The sequence below is a fragment of the Dama dama genome, chromosome 31 (genome assembly GCF_033118175.1).
Source record: "Dama dama isolate Ldn47 chromosome 31, ASM3311817v1, whole genome shotgun sequence".
In the NCBI taxonomy this organism is placed as follows: Eukaryota; Metazoa; Chordata; class Mammalia; order Artiodactyla; family Cervidae; genus Dama; species Dama dama.
Window position 1 is genome coordinate 59,185,808 of NC_083711.1, and position 17,587 is coordinate 59,203,394.

At 41.7% G+C, this 17,587-nt stretch overlaps 1 protein-coding gene across 1 annotated transcript in view; it reads left to right on the top strand.

Annotated features, from left to right (window-relative positions):
- The first annotated feature begins 6,639 nt into the window (after window positions 1-6,639).
- Window positions 6,640-17,587, top strand: part of TMPRSS7 (transmembrane serine protease 7) — a 45,154-nt gene continuing 34,206 nt past the window's right edge. Inside the window, exons 1-3 of the mRNA XM_061134128.1 lie at window positions 6,640-6,687; window positions 9,508-9,715; window positions 15,887-16,017. Of these exons, the coding sequence (XP_060990111.1) occupies window positions 6,640-6,687; window positions 9,508-9,715; window positions 15,887-16,017 (387 nt within the window). The remainder of the gene's footprint in view (window positions 6,688-9,507; window positions 9,716-15,886; window positions 16,018-17,587) is intronic.

Genomic DNA, 17,587 nt, shown 5'->3' on the forward strand with positions numbered 1-17,587 from the left:
TTTGGAGAACAAAAAAATAAAGTCTGTCACTCTTTCCACAGTTACTCATCTCTTTACCATGAAGTGATGGGACCAGATGCCATGATCTTAGTTTTCTGAATGTTGAGCTTTAAGCCAACTTTTTCATTCTCATCTTTCACTTTCATCAAGAGGCTCTTTAGTTCTTCTTTGCTTTCTGCCATAAGGATGAAGTCATCTGCATATCTGAGGTTATTGATATTTCTCCCAGCAATCTTGATTTCAGCTTGTGCTTCATCCAGCCCAGCATTTCTCATGATGTACTCTGCATATAAGTTAAATAAGCTGGGTGACAATATACAACCTTGAAATACACCTTTCCCAATTTAGAACCAGTCTGTTGTTTCATGTCCAGTTCTAACTGTTGCTTCCTGACCTGCATACAGATTTCTCAAGAGGTAGGTCAGATGATCTGGTATTTCCATCTCTTTAAGAATTTTCCACAGTTTGTTGTGATCCACAGTCAAAGGCTTTTGCATAGTCAGTAAAGCAGAAGTAGATGTTTTTCTGGAACTCTTTTGCTTTTTCAATGATCCAGCAAATGTTGGCAGTTTGATCTCTGGTTCCTCTGCCTTTTCTAAATCCAGCTTGAACATCTGGAAGCTCACAGTTCATGTACAATTGAAGTGTGGCTTGGAGAATTTTCCAAATTTGCTGACATACTGAGTGCAGCATTTTCACAGCATCACCTTTTAGGATCTGAAATAGCTCAACTGGAATTCTATCACTTCCACTGTCTTTGTAGTGATGCTTCCTAAGGCCCACTTTACTTCTCATTCCAGGATGTCTGGCTCTAGGTGAGTGATCACACCATCCTGATTATCTGGGTCATGAAGATCTTTTTTGTGTAGTTCTTCTGTGTATTCTTGGTACCTCTTCTTAATATCTCTGCTTCTGTTAGGTCCCTACCATTTCTGTTCTTTATTGACCCTATCTTTGCATGAAATGTTCCCTTGGTATCTCTAATTTTCTTCAAGAGATCTCTAGTCTTTCCCATTCTCTTGTTTTCCTCTATTTCTTTACATTGATCCCTGAGGAAGGCTTTCTTATTTCTCCTTGCTATTCTTTCAGTTCAGTCACTCAGTCATGTCCAACTCTTTGCGACACCATGAACCGCTATTCTTTGGAACTCTGCATTCAAATGGGCATATCTTTCCTTTTCTCCTTTGCCTTTTGCTTCTCTTCTTTTCACAGCTATTTGTAAGGTCTTCTCAGACAACATTTTGCCTTTTTGCATTTCTTTTTCTTGGGGATGGTCTTGATCCCTGCCTCCTGTACAATGTCACGAACTTCTGCCCATAGTTCTTTGGGCACTCTGTCTATCAGATCTAATTGCTTGAATCTACTTCTCACTTCACTGTATGATCGTAAGGGATTTGATTTAGGTCATACCTGAATGGTCTATTTGTTTCCCCTACTTTCTTCAATATAAGTCTGAATTTGGCAATAAGGAGTTGATCGTGATCATGTGGTTCATGATCTGAACCACAGTTAGCTCCTGGCCTTGATTTTGCTGACTGTATAGAGCTCCTTCATCTTGGGCTGCAAAGAATAGAATCAATTGGATTTCAGTATTGACCATCTGGTGATGTTCATGTGTAGAATCTTCTCCTGTGTTGTTGGAAGAGGGTGTTTGCTATGACCAGTGCATTCTCTTGGCAAAGCTCTATTAGCCTTTGCCCTGCTTCATTCTGTACTCCAAGGCCAAATTTGCCTATTATTTCAGGTATTTCTTTACTTCCTACTTTTTCATTCCAGCCCCCTATAATGAAAAGGATATCTTTTTGGGTGTTATTTCTAGAAGGTCTTGTAGGTCTTCATAGAACCATTCAGCTTCAACTTCTTCAGCATTACTGGTCAGGGCATAGACTTGGATTACTGTGATATTGAATAGTTTGCCTTGGAAATGAACAGAGATCCTTCTGTCATTTTTGATATTGCATCCAAGGACTGCATTTTGGACTCTTCTGTTGACTATGATGACTACTCCATTTCTTCTAAGGGATTCTTGCCCACAGTAGTAGATATAATGGTCATCTGACTTAAATTCACCCATTCCACTCCATTTTAGTTCACTGATTCCTAAAATGTCAATGTTCACTCTTGCCATCTCCTGTTTGACCACTTCCAGTTTGCCTTGATTCACGGACCTAACGTTCCAGGTTCCTATGCAATATTGCTCTTTACAGCATCGGACCTTGCTTCCATCACCAGTCGCATCCACAACTGGGTATTGTTTTTGCTTTGGCTCCATCCCTTCATTCTTTCTGGAGTTATTTCTCCACTGATCTCCAGTGGCATATTGTGCACCCACCGACCTGGGGAGTTCATCTTTCAGTGTCCTCTTTTTGCCTTTTCATACTGTTCATGGGATTCTCAAGGCAGGAATACTGAAGTGGCTTGCCATTCTCTTCTCCAGTGGACCACGTTTTGTCAGAGTAGCAGAAATGAACTTTATTGGTTTCCAGACAACTGGCCTCTCCTCTGGTTAGGCAAGGATGGAAGTGCCACCACCCCACACCTACTCCCTGGTAAGAGCCTTCTGTGCCAGGGGTTTAGAGTCTTGCTCTTGTTAGATGGATTACTTGGCCCTACCATGCTAAGCTCATCTTGAGGCCAAAGTTTGAAGCACTGCAAATATTTTCATGTGATGAATTGATGTGTTGAGTTATGTGCTCCTCACAATCACTGTGGAATCCAATGTGGAGATGTTTCTCCTCCTATCAGGTCTCAACACACTATCTGCTCACCAGCCAGTGGGCAGACACCTGCCTCACTTCCCTCAGCAAAAGGATCTTTGTTCCTGGGAAAGAAAAGAAATCTCTTCACTCTTTTTGAAGCTGTTTCAAGCACTAACCTACATCTGGCCGTTGTGATTGTCTTTGGCAGTATGTTCTAGAAATTGAAGGGATTTTTGCACCAGAATTTCCATGGTGATAAAAGCAAAAGGAGATGAATGAAAGCTCATTCACCAAGACCTTACCCTGTACCCCAGGTGCCTTTGCTGTTACCTCTCAAAACCAGTGGTTTATCTAGAGTTTTGACTCCTGGAGATGAAAATTTTCTCTCCAATATTTAATCAAGAAAAGTTTCAGAATATAGTTGAAAGGAATCTGTAGTGTAAATGCATATAACCACATCTAGATTCCAACATTAGTATTTTTTATACTTGCTTTATCATATATCTGTCCACCTGTAGGGGGTTGTTTTTAAACAAGCCTTGTCTTAATACAATGAACACATTTTCTGTAATAGTCATGAAATAAAATGAATAATAATAATATCTAGGAAAAAAGAGTGAAAAGGTTTATTTGATTTTGTGTACTTTTGCTAGCAAAAATAAAATTACCAAAATAAATATTGAATACAAAATATTATATATAAAATATCATACCTTGCAGCTTACATTCAGTTCATACTCTTGCTTTACATTTTAAATATAAATTAATTTTGAATGATCACATGAAAGTAACAGATATGAAATAGTTGCAGTTCTGTTTTTTCATCTTTACAATCATTGTTCTATTATTTCTTATTTGAATAGTCTCTCTAAGTGCAGGAATTGGTAGTCCCACTGGTCCCATTGGTAGAGGTTTTTGGAAGCAAGAATTCTGCACCAGTCAGTCTGTCAGTTCAGTCGGTCAGTCATGTCTGACTCTTTGTGACCCCATGGACTGCAGCATGCCAGGCCTCCCTGTCCATCACCAACTCCCAGAGCTTGCTCAAACTCATGTCCATCGAGTCGGTGATGCCATCCAACCACCTCATCCTCCGTCGTCTCCTTCTCCTCCTGCTTTCAGTCTTTCCCAGCATCAGGGTCTTTTCAAATGAGTCAGTTCTTTCCATCAGGTGGCCAAAGTACTGGAGTTCCAGCTTCGGCATCAGTCCTTCCAATGAATATTCAGGACTGAAATGCCGAAATGTGAAAATTCTGCCCCAGGTGAGTTCAAGTGATTCCAAACTATTAGAAACTTACTTCCAAAACGAACATGTTCAATAGAGTCCTTTTGTGTTTGGGGCCAACTATACAAATGGGTAGAGAATTTGCCTGTAATGCAGGAGACCCAGGTTTGATTCCTGGGTCAAGGAAGATCCCCTAGAGAAGGAAATGGCAACTCACTCCAGTATACTTGCCTGGAGAGTCTCATGGACAGAGGAGCCTGAACGTATAGCCGCGGGGTCGCAAAGAGTGGGACAAGACTGAATGACTAACACGTTCACTTTCACACAAATGGGAGTTCTTCACATTAACTTCTATATAGCATTCCTTATTTATTAAATAATGAATAATAAAAACACTCCATTTGAAGTTTATATATATATTATTAAAACTTAATTGTAATGGAAGCAATTGTTTAGAATTTACAACAAAGATTTTTTTTTTCAGAGAAGAGTATTTTATCACTGACATTATTTAGAACTTCCGGCAAACAGAGATTTAAAATATCAGCCTGTAGTTGGTTTTATGATTGTTTTAAAATTCTGTGCATATAGTGCAACCTCTTATGATTTGCTGCCCCTTCCCATTCTTCGTGTTTCAAACATATAGTAGAAAGAATTCTATTCAAAGAGAATGGTGTAACAGGGGGAAGAGACTTCAGAGTAGAACTTAGCTCAATTCCAGATTGAATAAAGACAGCTGGTTTTTGTTGTTGCTTAGTTACTGTTATGTTGGACTCTTTGCAACCCCACAGATGGTAGCCTGCCAGGCTCCTCCGTCCTTGAGATCTTTCAGGCAAGAATACTGGCGTGCATTGCCGTTTCCTTCTCCAGGGGATCTTCCTGACCCGGGGATAGAAGTTGAGTTTCCAGTACTGACAGGTGGATTCTTTGCCGCTGAGCCACCCGGGAAGCCCCAAAGATAGCAAATGAACAGGGTGAGGGTATCAGTGGATAGAAAATTACTAAGAGGAAACCTCAAATGTCAAGGGATTCTTGCTAAAGGCAGGCCAAAGACTGTCCATCAAAGGTAGAGATTGAGGAACTTAATCAGCTATCAAGGGTAATCAGAAACCAAGGTAGTGGGATTTTCTCCATGTTAACAGCAGGATCCTTTCTACAGTTGGGTAGACAGATGAGGTAAGGATCCCAGAATGAGGCCTGGCCATAAAGAAGGCTCAGAAGAGACTGTCTAAAGTTTGATTCTCAAGGAGAGGGTCTTTTCAGTGGCCACTGCCTAAGACATATATTTTACTTATATATGTGAAATGAGTAGTTCTAAAAATATAGGAAATAAATACAAAAAGGACAGGCAATTAAAAAGGACTTCAGTTAAAAATGTCCCTGTCTTACCATTATAAAGCCTAAAGCATTATTAGTCATTTCATCACTGTTAGTAATAAATAAAAAAGCCAGGAAGCAAATGTGTACAACATGACATAATTTGTTTGTCCGGCTTTACTTAGCTAGCTTCCATCCCTTTCAGCAGGCGGTTTCTCACTTGCTTTCTGATGACCGTCCCCAAATGACACAGAGTTGTGTCCAGATCAGCCTTTAAAGGGCGATCAATCAACTTTCCACTGATGCCCACTGCCCAGAGGGAAGCATGCCTGTTTCACAGGGACGAGGGACAGTGTGTGAGCCTTATCCCACCCTCGAAATCGCTCTCCTTTCCTACCGTGACTCTAATTCAGGTTGACCTGGGGAAGAATAGGAGAGATGGAAACAGGGGACTTTCATCAGGAAGGGCCTGGGTTTTCTGAGGACGGCAAGAGGAGAGGAAGTAAAAAAGGAAACCAAAAAAATCTCTTGAATAGGGATTTTTAAAGAGTGTAGCTAGAAAGCTGAGAGCAGAATTAGAAAGTGAGGCTTCTGGAGTTGGCATGAGATGCCAGCAAGAGAAATGGGTATGTGTGAGGGTGTAGAAGAATTTTTTTTTTAAATATTTATTTATTTGGCTGCTCTGGATCTTAGTTGTGGCACTTGGAATCTTTAGTTGCTGTATGCAAAATAAATTCTTAGTTGTGGCATGTGGAGTCTAGCTCCTGAGCCTCCTGCATTGGGAGGGTGAATCTTAGCCACTGGACCACCGGGGAAGTCCCTCTTTTTTTTTTTTAATTGAGGCAAAACTGGCATGAAACATTATATAATTTCAGGTGTACAACATTATAAATTGATATTTATATACATTACAAAAGGGGTCATGATCCTAAGTCTAATCACTACCATCACCATACAGTTGACCTCCTTTGTGCATTTCTCCCTCCCCTGGGCAGTGTGGGGATTTCTAAGAAGCAATGCTGAGGGTTAGAAGTTAGATCTCTTAATATTCCTTTGTAGATGTAGGCAAACATTCAAAAGACTTGTAAATATCTGGGGGTTGTTGGATTGTATCCTCCTAAGGCAAACTTGCCTTGAGGCTGGGCTCTAGGAGGCCTGATTCAGAGAAATATTAAGAAGCCTTTAGTTTGGATTTGCGAAGCTCTCTGCTAGGTCCCTTTAACATTCACTATATAGCAATGAGGCAGCTTCAGTTTCTGAACTGGACCTGGTGGAGGTAAATTGATTCCGTCCCTCTAGCTAGCTCGAATATGGCAACAAGTTCTTCTCAAGCGGGAATGTAAGAGGCTGAAAAGCTGGCTTTGAGGCACCTCTGGATGTTCACCTACAGAACACCTAGAAATGGACAAAGAAAACAGTGATATTTCATCCAAACCTGTTGATGTGAATGTAAGTACATTGTGAGAAACCTTCTCTGTTACTTGAATGCCATTTATTGTTGACCTTGTTAGTAAAATGAGACTGAGTCACTTTACAAAAATGAAGGAAACAATAATAAAATACTTACCCTTCCTTTGGTACTTAATGGACTTTACAAATATGAGCTTGTTTTAAAGTGCTATACTTGGTAATTGATTTGCAGCTGTTTTTATAAAACTCCAGGGAAATTGTACTGATCTCTATACAAATTCCATTTTAAAATTTAATCAGGGCTAACTGAGACTGCCTGTAATGTGTTCCCGCACTTAAAAAGACCCAACTTTGGCCTTGTTAGTTCATCATGGCCTAGAACTTCTCTATGTTTTTCTTTTTTACTTCTTGGGGGTATATTTTAACGTAGCTTGACACCATAGTCAACTCAGCCTATAACAGAATGTTTTCTTTTTAGAAACACCATCCTCAGTCCTACAGAACACCACATTAGATGAACTCTGGTCTAGTTCAATTTCACTGGGAGGCATACAAGCTACATTTCACTCCAGGGGTTGACAAGAGTGTTTGGCACAAAGAATGAGGGAGCCATGAATAATTTAGAATGTTCTTGGCCACACATTATCCCATTAATTGGTAGGATTAAAGACTGGAAGACTTGCATTTTGTAGGGAACAGTGAGAGAGAGTAAGAGAGAATGAGAACACTCTTAGAGGAGAGCTAGAAAGGGGAATTGTTTCTTTAACCTGGGTGTTCCACATTCTTGCCTTTAAAAGAATGTGTGGTTAAAAGTTATTTCATCATTGATGTTTAGTTACCTTGACATGTATAAATCTCTCCTTCAAAGAAGCTGAACTCTCACTTACATTATTAAAGAATTCACAGCATCAAATGACAGAGGGTAGAGGAGAAAAAAAAGAGGAGGGCAAAGAGTTAAATAATATACTTCTTCCCCCTGTTGCACACAACACTTTGTATGTCATTGTGCTAAAACTGGTAATTTTCTAATCTAACATAAGTCTCCTATTTCATTGTTTATTTATTTATTTATTTTTATCATTTTTTCATTTGTGATTGAGAAACTGAATTATTGTTCAGTCCAGTCACTGACTTCTAGAGCATGCCTGTGAGGTGATGGTAAAATAAGCACTTGACCCCTGTCCTTCATCGCTACACAGACTGAAGGAGGAAAGGAACAGGGGGGGCTGGCCCCATCTTGAAGAAGAAGGAAACTCCATCTTACATTCCCAGTGAACTTTGGACTATGCGCCTAGGTGCATTTTCAGTGAACTTTGGACTATGTGCCTGGTAGCCATGGAGATAACATACCTACAGCGGAACAGGCCTCCCGGACTGATAAACACCAGGTTCCATATGAAGCTTTCCCATAGTCAGAAAGAATGCAATAACCCCCTATGCCGTCAATCACCTTTGTAATCTTTAGGGCACCGATTGGTGTAGGCTACAGTGTATAAACAGCTGACCCTTCTGACTATGAATCATGGCTGGGACCTGATTGCATCTCCCTTTAACATTTTCCAGGCTAGGTTTAAGGAATTTGGGGATGGGGTCTTGAGCACGTACACTTAAGGTATATAAGGTTTTCACGAAAGTCTGTCAGGATCCCTGGCTAAAGAGGAAACTCTGCCTAGGACCCGCCAGTGTAATAAACTGCACTCTGCTATCCACTCTGTCCTTCTGAGTGAGTTTGCTTCCCGGAGCATTTGGCTACAACAAAACAAGAGAATCATTCTGAAATTTTCTGTTTACTGAAGTCAAACCCAGCCTCTGTACTTGGACAAAGAATTGATTTTCAGTGACAGTTTTTAGGTGAAGTAGAAAAAAATAGCTTTATTGCTTTGTTAGTCAAAAGGAGCCACAGTGGTCTAATGTCCTCAGAATTGTGTGTCCCAACCTGGAGACGGTAGTGAGAAATTTTATAGTAATGGTTCAAAGAGGTTATGACCAATTTGTGGGCCACCTTCTGATTAACTGGTGGTGAGGTAAGTGGGAGTCAGCATCATTAACCTTCTGGTTCCAACCAGCCTGGGATTTACATGCTTGTGGGCAGCATACCATTAATTTCTCCTACCTGGTAGGGAATTCAGTATGTGTTATGTGTATCCCTTGATGAAGAACCAAGACTCTGACGCAAGGCTGGACTATTGCTCCTCCTTTGTCTCTGCATCCACCCTTCCCTAGTTAGCAACAGTTTGAACCTGCTCGTTGGAACTCAGGAAAGGTAATGGAGGCTGAATGAAGCCCATTTCCTGTAATCAAGAAATGGGGGACACAGAACAGGTTTTGTGTCCGGGAACCCCACAGGGTCCTGCTTGGTATCACGAGCACCGGTTCATGAAGCCATAATTCGGAAATCAATTCGTTTCTCTGAGGAACTCACTTCTATTCTTACTGTCAATCCTGCCTCAGCCTAGAAGACACTGATTGTGGGAGAAAAGCTATATATATTGCAAACACACATATCCCCAGAGATGTGGACTCATGAATCAACCCACATAGAATCCTAACTGTCTGCCCTTTAAGTCCTCTAGTCTTCACTACATAAAATTCAGGTCTATCCTCTCCAGCATCTATTTAGCAGAGTTGGAGAGTTTGTGGGAGAACCTGGATACAATTTCACTGGAGTTCACATACTGTCTATTTTCTGTTTTTGTTTTTTTCTGATTGGTCTTAATTGTGTGATTCAGTGCAAGTTGTTGCTTCTGTTAACCATGTGACTTATGCAGGCCTTTTAGCACTAAGATTCTCCTGACTGAGTGGTTGCGTTTAAGCCCGAGACTACTTCTGATTGTTAACACATCTTTCGTTCTTTTGAAGATATCCAGTATCTCAGTGCAGGTGGTCAGCGCCCCAGGGAAGTTGCCAGGGAGACGACCTCCGAGAAAACCCATCGCCAGAGCCAAACCCGAGAAGCAACTCAAGAAGAAAGCACTCTTTTGGAACGTCCAAAACAAAATCATCCTCTTCACAGCATTTTTGTTCCTCCTAGCGGTCACAGCCTGGACACTGCTGTGGCTCTACATCCGTGAGTTGAAATCCCTCACACTTCGGTGTCAGGGCTTGCCCCGAGGGTTCTATTGCAATGCAGGCCCCCTCTGCCCCTGGGTGTTTCTGATAGAATCTTCTTACTTCTCAGACTGAAAGCCATTTTCAAAACTGTTGAGGTTTTAAGGAAGAAGCCAGAACTGTCTTTCTCATTTCTTATTTTACCACCACTGCTTTCTTCCCAGAGGAGCAGAGATGCCAGAATGAGAAGAGCTGAGGAAAAGGCTTGGGAGCTTTTGACTGGTTCAGAAATGTAACGCATTTTTAGCTGTGAAAAATGAATGGAATGCTAAGCTGTTTATTTCCTCATCTACCCACTCAGGCCTGTTGCTAGGCAACTTCATGGTTCCAGCTCCCTGAACTTCAGTTTACTAATGCACCTTTCTCTTCTTTGTTTTCATGTTGTTTACCCAGTTGATTATGGTTTTGTCAATCTTACTGATGCTTTTGGATAGGAGTAATAACTAAGTTCTTCCTTAGAGAGTAGTTACCCAAGCAGCTCAGTAGCTATAGCATTTATTGATTTATGCTGGACTTCCCACTCTACACATTATTATATTTAATACAAGATACTCTCAAGGATATTAAAATTTGATTGGAAAACTAGATTATAGGCAAAGAATTAATGAATATTGTCTTGAGCAGTTCAGGTCAATTATATATAGAAATTGATCCCCTATGATTTGTGTGGCACCATGTAAGATATCAGGCACACCAAGATGCATCTCCTACTTTTAAAAACCTCACAGATGCATTTTCTACTTTCAAAAAACTCACAGCTCAGTGCTGGAGAGGCAGTGAGGATTGATTTTTTGTTTTTTTTTCTTAAGCAATTACTTTGCAGTCACAGAAGGGAGGCATCCAACAACCTGTTCGGGGATCGAGTCTAGATAAGGCTTCATGAACTGGCTTCTGAAAATTCATTTGACACAACTTGGGAGTGCCCACTATGAGCTGGACCCTGTGAAAGACATGGAACAGAGTGGTAGACAGGAAAGAATCTGTCTTTACAGACTAGCGGAGGCTGTCAAGTCAATGAGCAATTAAGACAAACACAAGACACACAACCCCATCCCAGAGCAAACCAACTTATTTCCCATCGGTTCTCTGCCAGCCCTAAACTGATGTATTTGCATTGCCTAGCACATTCGTCGGAAAAGGCAATGGCACCCCACTCCAGTACTCTTGCCTGGAAAATCCCATGGACAGAGGAGCCTGGTGGGTTGCAGTCCATGGGGACGCTAAGAGTTGGACATGACTGAGAGACTTCACTTTCACTTTTCACTTTCATGCATTGGAGAAGGAAATGGCAACCCACTCCAGTGTTCTTTCCTGGAGAATCCCAGGGATGGGGGAGCCTGGTGGGCTGCTATCTATGGGGTCGCACAGAGTCGGACACGACTGAAGTGACTTAGCAGCAGCAGCAGCACACTGGTATAAAGCTTTGGGACGTCACTATGATGAGGTAATTTGTTGGTTGTCTGAACATCAGAGAAGGGCATTCAGAAAGACAGGCTACTACGAGGAAAGGAAAAAAGATATGAATAAGAGAGAATTGTTTGACGAACAACAGAGATTAGCTTTGATACATGAAATCTGAGCATGGAGGGTGCCCTTGAAAAATGTTAAAAAACAAAAATTCAACCAAGTAAATCTAGTGATACAACTGGCTTTATGCAGTTGCTCATGAATTACAGCATCCCATCTATTAATAGTCATTAAAATAGTAAATGGTAAATACTAGCAAGAAAAAGTAAATAATAGCAAATAAATCAATAAATATTATTTTATTTAATAGTAAATAAAAACCTTGGAGCTGGTGAACAAAATGGAAGGTTTTATAGGCAGAAGGAAGGTGGGGCAAGGAGGCTATTAGCAAAAGAAAAGACAGGATTGTTTCTGGGCAGGCCCTCAGATCTTGGGGGAACAGGGGTCTTTATCATGCAGTTTGCCTCTCTAGTGTTGTTCAGGAAATTTCAAATTGTCTATTTAAAGGTCACCTTCCTGGGAGAGAGTGAAACTGCAATTAAGCCTTTTTCTTTACAATTTTATTTATTTGTTATTATTTTTAAATTTATTTTTTGGCTGTGCTGGGTCTTTGTCTCTTTGTGCAGGCTTTCTCTTGAGATTGGGGGAAGGGGGCTTCTCACTGTGGTGGTTTCTCATCGCTGCTCTAGGGTGAATGGGCTTTAGTAGTTGTGGTGCATGGGCAGGGCATGTGGTATCTTCCCAGACTAGGGATCAAACCTGTGTCCCCTGCACTGTCAGTCAGATTCTTATCCACTGCGCCACTAGAGAAGTCCTGCAATTAAGTCTTGATTTGCAGTCATGGGGGCAAAAGACTCCATCTGGGGCTTGTGAATTTGTTGTTGTTGCTGGTTTTTTTTTGGATGCACCTTGAAGCTCGTAGGATTTTATTTCCAGAGTTCAATCTCTGTCCATCAGCAGTGAGAGCATGTAGTCCTAACCACTGGAGCAACAGGAAATTTCCATGTTTTTAAAAAACATTCCATTTTTTTTAACAGAAATGAGGTGGACAGCTCATCTGGAAGACCATTTGTTGTTGAATGCAAGCTTGCTCAATGCACAGTGAGGCCAAATAAACCATAATATTGGAGGTTGGAGCAGAGAGAGATTTATTGCAGGGCTCAGCAAGGAGAATGGGTCACTCATGTTCTAAACTCCCCGATGGTTTGGGGGGAGACGTTATTACAGGTAAAATCTGGAGTGAGGACTGCTGGGTATACAACCATCCTTTAATTGGTTGGTGAGCTAACAGGGTGGTATTTAAGGATTCCTGTGCTTAGCCTGAAGTTAGCATCCTCCATCTGTATGGGTGGTTCCTGCAAAAGAACCAGGATCCTGGACGATAGCTGATTGTTTCCTTGTTTCAGCATCCCTTTATTTCCCTGGTTTTTAAAAATAAGAAAACTGGGGACACAGAAAGGCTTTTGTGCCTAAGAGGGCCCCACAGGGTCCTGCTCAGTTTCACAAGCAGGGATTGTATGTTGACCTGAGCTGAAGAGTTAGATAAATGTAAGCTGGCTAAACTGAACTCTCTTGCATTGTTTATCCCTCGAATACTTACGGATAGAAGAAGGATGTGTATAAACTTCTAGATGAAACCATAGCTTTCATTTAAATTTTAAGAATCTGTAACAGGAAAAAAAAAAGAAGAAGAAACACCTAAGAATGACTTTCTTGGTAAAATCAGAGACAGAAACAAATGTTTCTTTATACAAGAGGCCTAATCAGGCAAAGTGGTTTGTCCGAGGTTACATAACAGTTGTTGAACCCAAGTTCATGTGCCCAACTCACAGTGAAGCCAATCAAATTGAAATGTCAGAATTTGGAGCAAGAAAGGTTTATTTTGTGAGCCAAGCAAGGAGAATGGGCAGCTCATGCTCAAAAGATGTTAACTCCCTGATGGTCTTCAAGGAAGAGGTTTTAAACGAAAATTTTGTGAATGTGGGCTGAGGGGTGTGTGACTTTCTTCTGATGGTTGGTGGTGAGATAACAGGATGGCATGTCAGAAACCACAACCTTCAGGTTGAATCTGTTTCAATCTCAGCTTTCTGGTTCAACCCAGTCTGGAGTCCATGTGATTGTGCTCAGCCTGAAGTCACCATTCACCACCTGTTTGGGGGCCTCAGTTCCTATAGAAGAACTCAAAGATATAGATCAGATTGTGATTGCTAGGTAGTTAGAATAGGAGAAAGGAGTCCAGAATGGCGGTGGCTAAGAGACAAGGAAGGGAAAAGCCCATGAAAACAGAACAAAGGAAGGTCCGAGGACTGGAGTGAGGACCTCAGGTAGAGCAAACAGCACTCCTGGCTAGCCCAATTTACATAGGCAATCCAGGGGGAGGAGAAGAAACATATAAAAAGAGGAGCCAAAGAGTCAGGGGCTCTCTCTCTATCTCTTCTCTTTGTGTCTCTTGGGTTGGCAAGCCCTCATGCCTCGAGGATGTATTTTCCTTTATTTTCTAAATAAAACTGAGCTGTAACATGGAGCTGTGACACTGGCCCGTCTGAGGGTGGTAACACTGGTTCGTCGCTTCACATTTTTGCTGTGACGAGACAGAACCGAGGAAATTACACACGCCCCCGACGTGATGCATGTCCCTTGAGGAGGAGCCAGGTCTCTGCTTTATTGCTGCACTGTTGTTGCATGACCACATTTCCTTTGTTTCTGCATTCCTTCATTTCTAACTGGTAACTGTTTGAATCTACCTTTTGTAACTCAGGAAAGGTCTGGGAGGATGAACCCTTTTTCCTACAAAAAAGAAATGGGGAAAACAGAAAGGCTTCTGTACCCAGGAGGACCCCCCAGGGTCCTGCTCTGGCTCAGTTCCCTCTTTTCTTTGAGGTGAGCAGCTGTAGGACAAGAAAGGGAAGAGAGTTTTGGACAGAGAGGTGAGTCCTAAACTCGGCAGAGGAATTCAGTTTTAGGAGGCTCAGCTTCATAACTTGAAAGAACAAATTTAGGACAGGAGCTCAGGCCTCTGGCCCCTCCCCCACCCTCCTCAGCCTCACTACAGGGCGGTGGCTCCCCAGCCTTCACACAGGTTGCACCTTCTTTTTTTTTTTTTTTAATATTTATTCCGCTGTGTCTGGTCTCAGTTGTGGCACGCATGGCGATCACTGTTGCGTCATTCACGACCTTCTGTTGTGGCACACAGACTCTCTAATTGTGGTGTGCTGGCTCAGTAGCTGTGGCACGTGGGCATGTGGAATTCTAGTTCCCTGACCAGGGATTGAACCTGTGTCCCCTGCATTGCAAGGCAGATTCTTAACCACTGGACCATCAAGGAAGTCCTGGTTGCACCTTGTTTTAATTCAGCCTTCACTTATTTAGCATTTCCAGGCATTGGGCATTGTACTAAGAGAGACTATTCTCTCTTTTTCTCTCCCCTTCCTTCCCACCAACATTTATTGAGCTTGAAATCTAAGTCAGGCACTCACTACCCTATGTTAGGGGCTGAGGGACAAAAAAAATTTACTGTTCATTTAGAAAGACAGAAATTCAGACAGTTCTGATACTATGGGACATGTGTCTCAGGAAAGAAATATACCATGGCCATGAGAGCCTGGGGGTGATGCTCACAGCAGTGAAACCTTGTAACAAAAATGAAAGTCTGAAAAGAGAGTCCCTCATCTCCCTGGGCTAGTCTTAGGGACCTGAAGGCATCTCAAACATGGCAATATCTTTGTCTGTCTTGGCAGCAGTTTCTGGCCTGAATGATACCCCGTCCTGTGGTCCTCCTTGGACAGAATCTTTGAGCAGCAGTTATTTGACACTGGACTGAGGACCACACTTTGTGAATAAGCTCTCCATGAATTTCCCAGAGCTGAAGACTGGCCTAGCACCCGGGGCATCATCCACAAAAGTCAGAAAGGGGATGAGAGACTTGGGGCTCAGCGAAGCCAGCTGGGGGGCCCTTCCCTCTTCACCCACTGTGCTCACAACGCCCCAGAGCTTGGCAGTGTACGTTTCTCATCTCCTCACCTGCCACAGACTCAAGACGTGAACACTGTCTATGCTCTGTTTTTGGCCCCTTGGTGACTCTGAAAGTGAAAGTTGCTCATTTGTCAGACTCTTTGTGACCCCATGGACTATACAGTCTATGGAATTTTCCAGGCCAGAATACTGGAGTGGGTAGCTTTTCCCTTCACCAGGGGATCTTCCTGACCCAGGAATCGAACCCAGGTCTCCTACATTGCAGGTGGATTCTTTACCAGCTGAGCCACAAAGGAAGCCCAAGAATACTGGAGTGGGTAGCCTATCCCTTTTCCAGTGGATCTTCCTGACCCAGAAATTGAACCAAGTGGACTCTACCAACTGAGCTATCAAAAGTCCTTATTTAGTGACTCTAGGACAGATATAAAGTCAAAGAGGTCTGTGACCTTAAATTCTTATTCTTAAGCATTTGCCAGAAGATGATAGAAAGATTAGAATATAAAGGGCTATGATGGTTACCACTGATGGAAGAGATGTTGTAAACTACATTTAGAGCTTCTCAGGCTATGAACAGTAAAATACGAAATTGTCTAAAATAAAATCATTTTAGAACGGTGATACAGACATAGATCATGCCTCACCACCACACAGATGGGAAAGCCTCCTGACCACCTTCCCTCCTGTCTTACAGGCGAGACAGAAAGCAGAGATGCTTTTTACTTTGCTGGGATGTTTCGCATCACCAACATTGAGTTTCTTCCTGAATACCGACAGAAGGAGTCCAGGGAATTTCTGTCAGTGGCGCGGACAGTGCAGCAAGTGGTGAGGTGATGGCGGGAGCTGGGAGAGGCTGGGAAGGCGAGGCCAGTGGGGGAGGGATGGGGGCAGAAGGAAGAACTCAGGAAGCATGGGACTTAGCTCATCATGGTTGTAAGATAAAACTGCTATTTTATCGAATTATTTCTTTTTTTTCCTACTGAAAATAAAGAGAAAGGACTTCCTGCACTTCAGTTTTTCTTATCTATAAAATAAAGTAATTGTATCAGGTGAGCTTTAAAATGCCTTCTAGTACAGAAATTACATGCATACTGATTAATTCTGTGATCCATACACATTTATTTCAACACTGATACATTGGCATCTCTTCACTTAAAAAAAACCCACTTTTCCTATTATAGAACTAATTCATATTTATTGTAAACATTTATAAGATTTAGAAAAAGTATTAAAAAAATAAAATCTCCTTTAATGCAACCTCCAGAGATAGAGCCTCTTTTGATTTTGGACCATACAGACATAGGATATAGCACAGAACTGGAGTATTAGTAGATATTCAGTTTTATAATCTGACTTTTTCTTCTTAATATTGCATGTTTCTATGTGAGTACGTAGTCTTTAGAAAAAAACATAAATTTTGATAACTTTGAAGCTGGCAAGTCTTATTAGATATTTAAGTTGTTTCCTATTTTTGCTGTTACAATGTTAAAGCAAAACCACCAGGTAAGCTGTGTGTCTCTGATTACTTCCTTAGCCAAGTTCCTAAAAGTATAACTGGTCAAACAGAAAAATATCTATCATGGCCTTTCCTAAACATCAATTATCTCTCCAATTAGCCCAAAGAGAGAGGCATTCTTTTTAAATCTCCTTAAAATTTGTTTCCAATCCCAGGCAGTATTCCTCCATCCCTACCCAAAATCATTCCTCTCTACCGCTGGAGTGATCCTTGAACAATAACATTTCTCCTTTGGCATAAGGATAACATACTGATTCTGAAGAATGGCAGGCAAACACTTCTAGATCTGTCCCTGGTCATCCCAGTCTCATTTTTCACCACTCTCTCCCACAGAAACCTTGTGAAATAAGGCAATTGTTACTTGTTATGAATAACCGTTGCGCTGACGTATCTGGTGGCTCTGATTTCTCATGTTACTCACTTTGGACCTAAACCTTTCTGTCCAGCCTCTAGGGAATGAAATTCCACCCGTCATTCATGACCCATCCAAAAAACCTCTTTCTCAAAGCAACCCTCCCTGGCCTCCTGCAGACTCAATGCTGACTTTGTGTAGACCCTGTTTGTATAGTTAGTACTGTGCTCAGCCCATTTAATTATAACTATTTATCATCCCACCCAAAGAAGTAGGTATTTTTTATCACCTCTTTACAGAATAAAAAAGAGAGAAGGAGGCGGGGGAAAGGAAGCTCAGTAGGCCAAAGTAACATGTTCCGTGTTGCATAGTGAATTTAAACTCCGTGGATCATATTTTTCCATGATGCTGTATTATTTCTAAGGTTTGGGAAGTTTTGTGTTTTTCTCATGGGCCATTTGTTTTTCACTTGTGTCTGACTCTTTGTGACCCCATGGACTGCAGCACTCCAGGCTTCCTTGTCCATC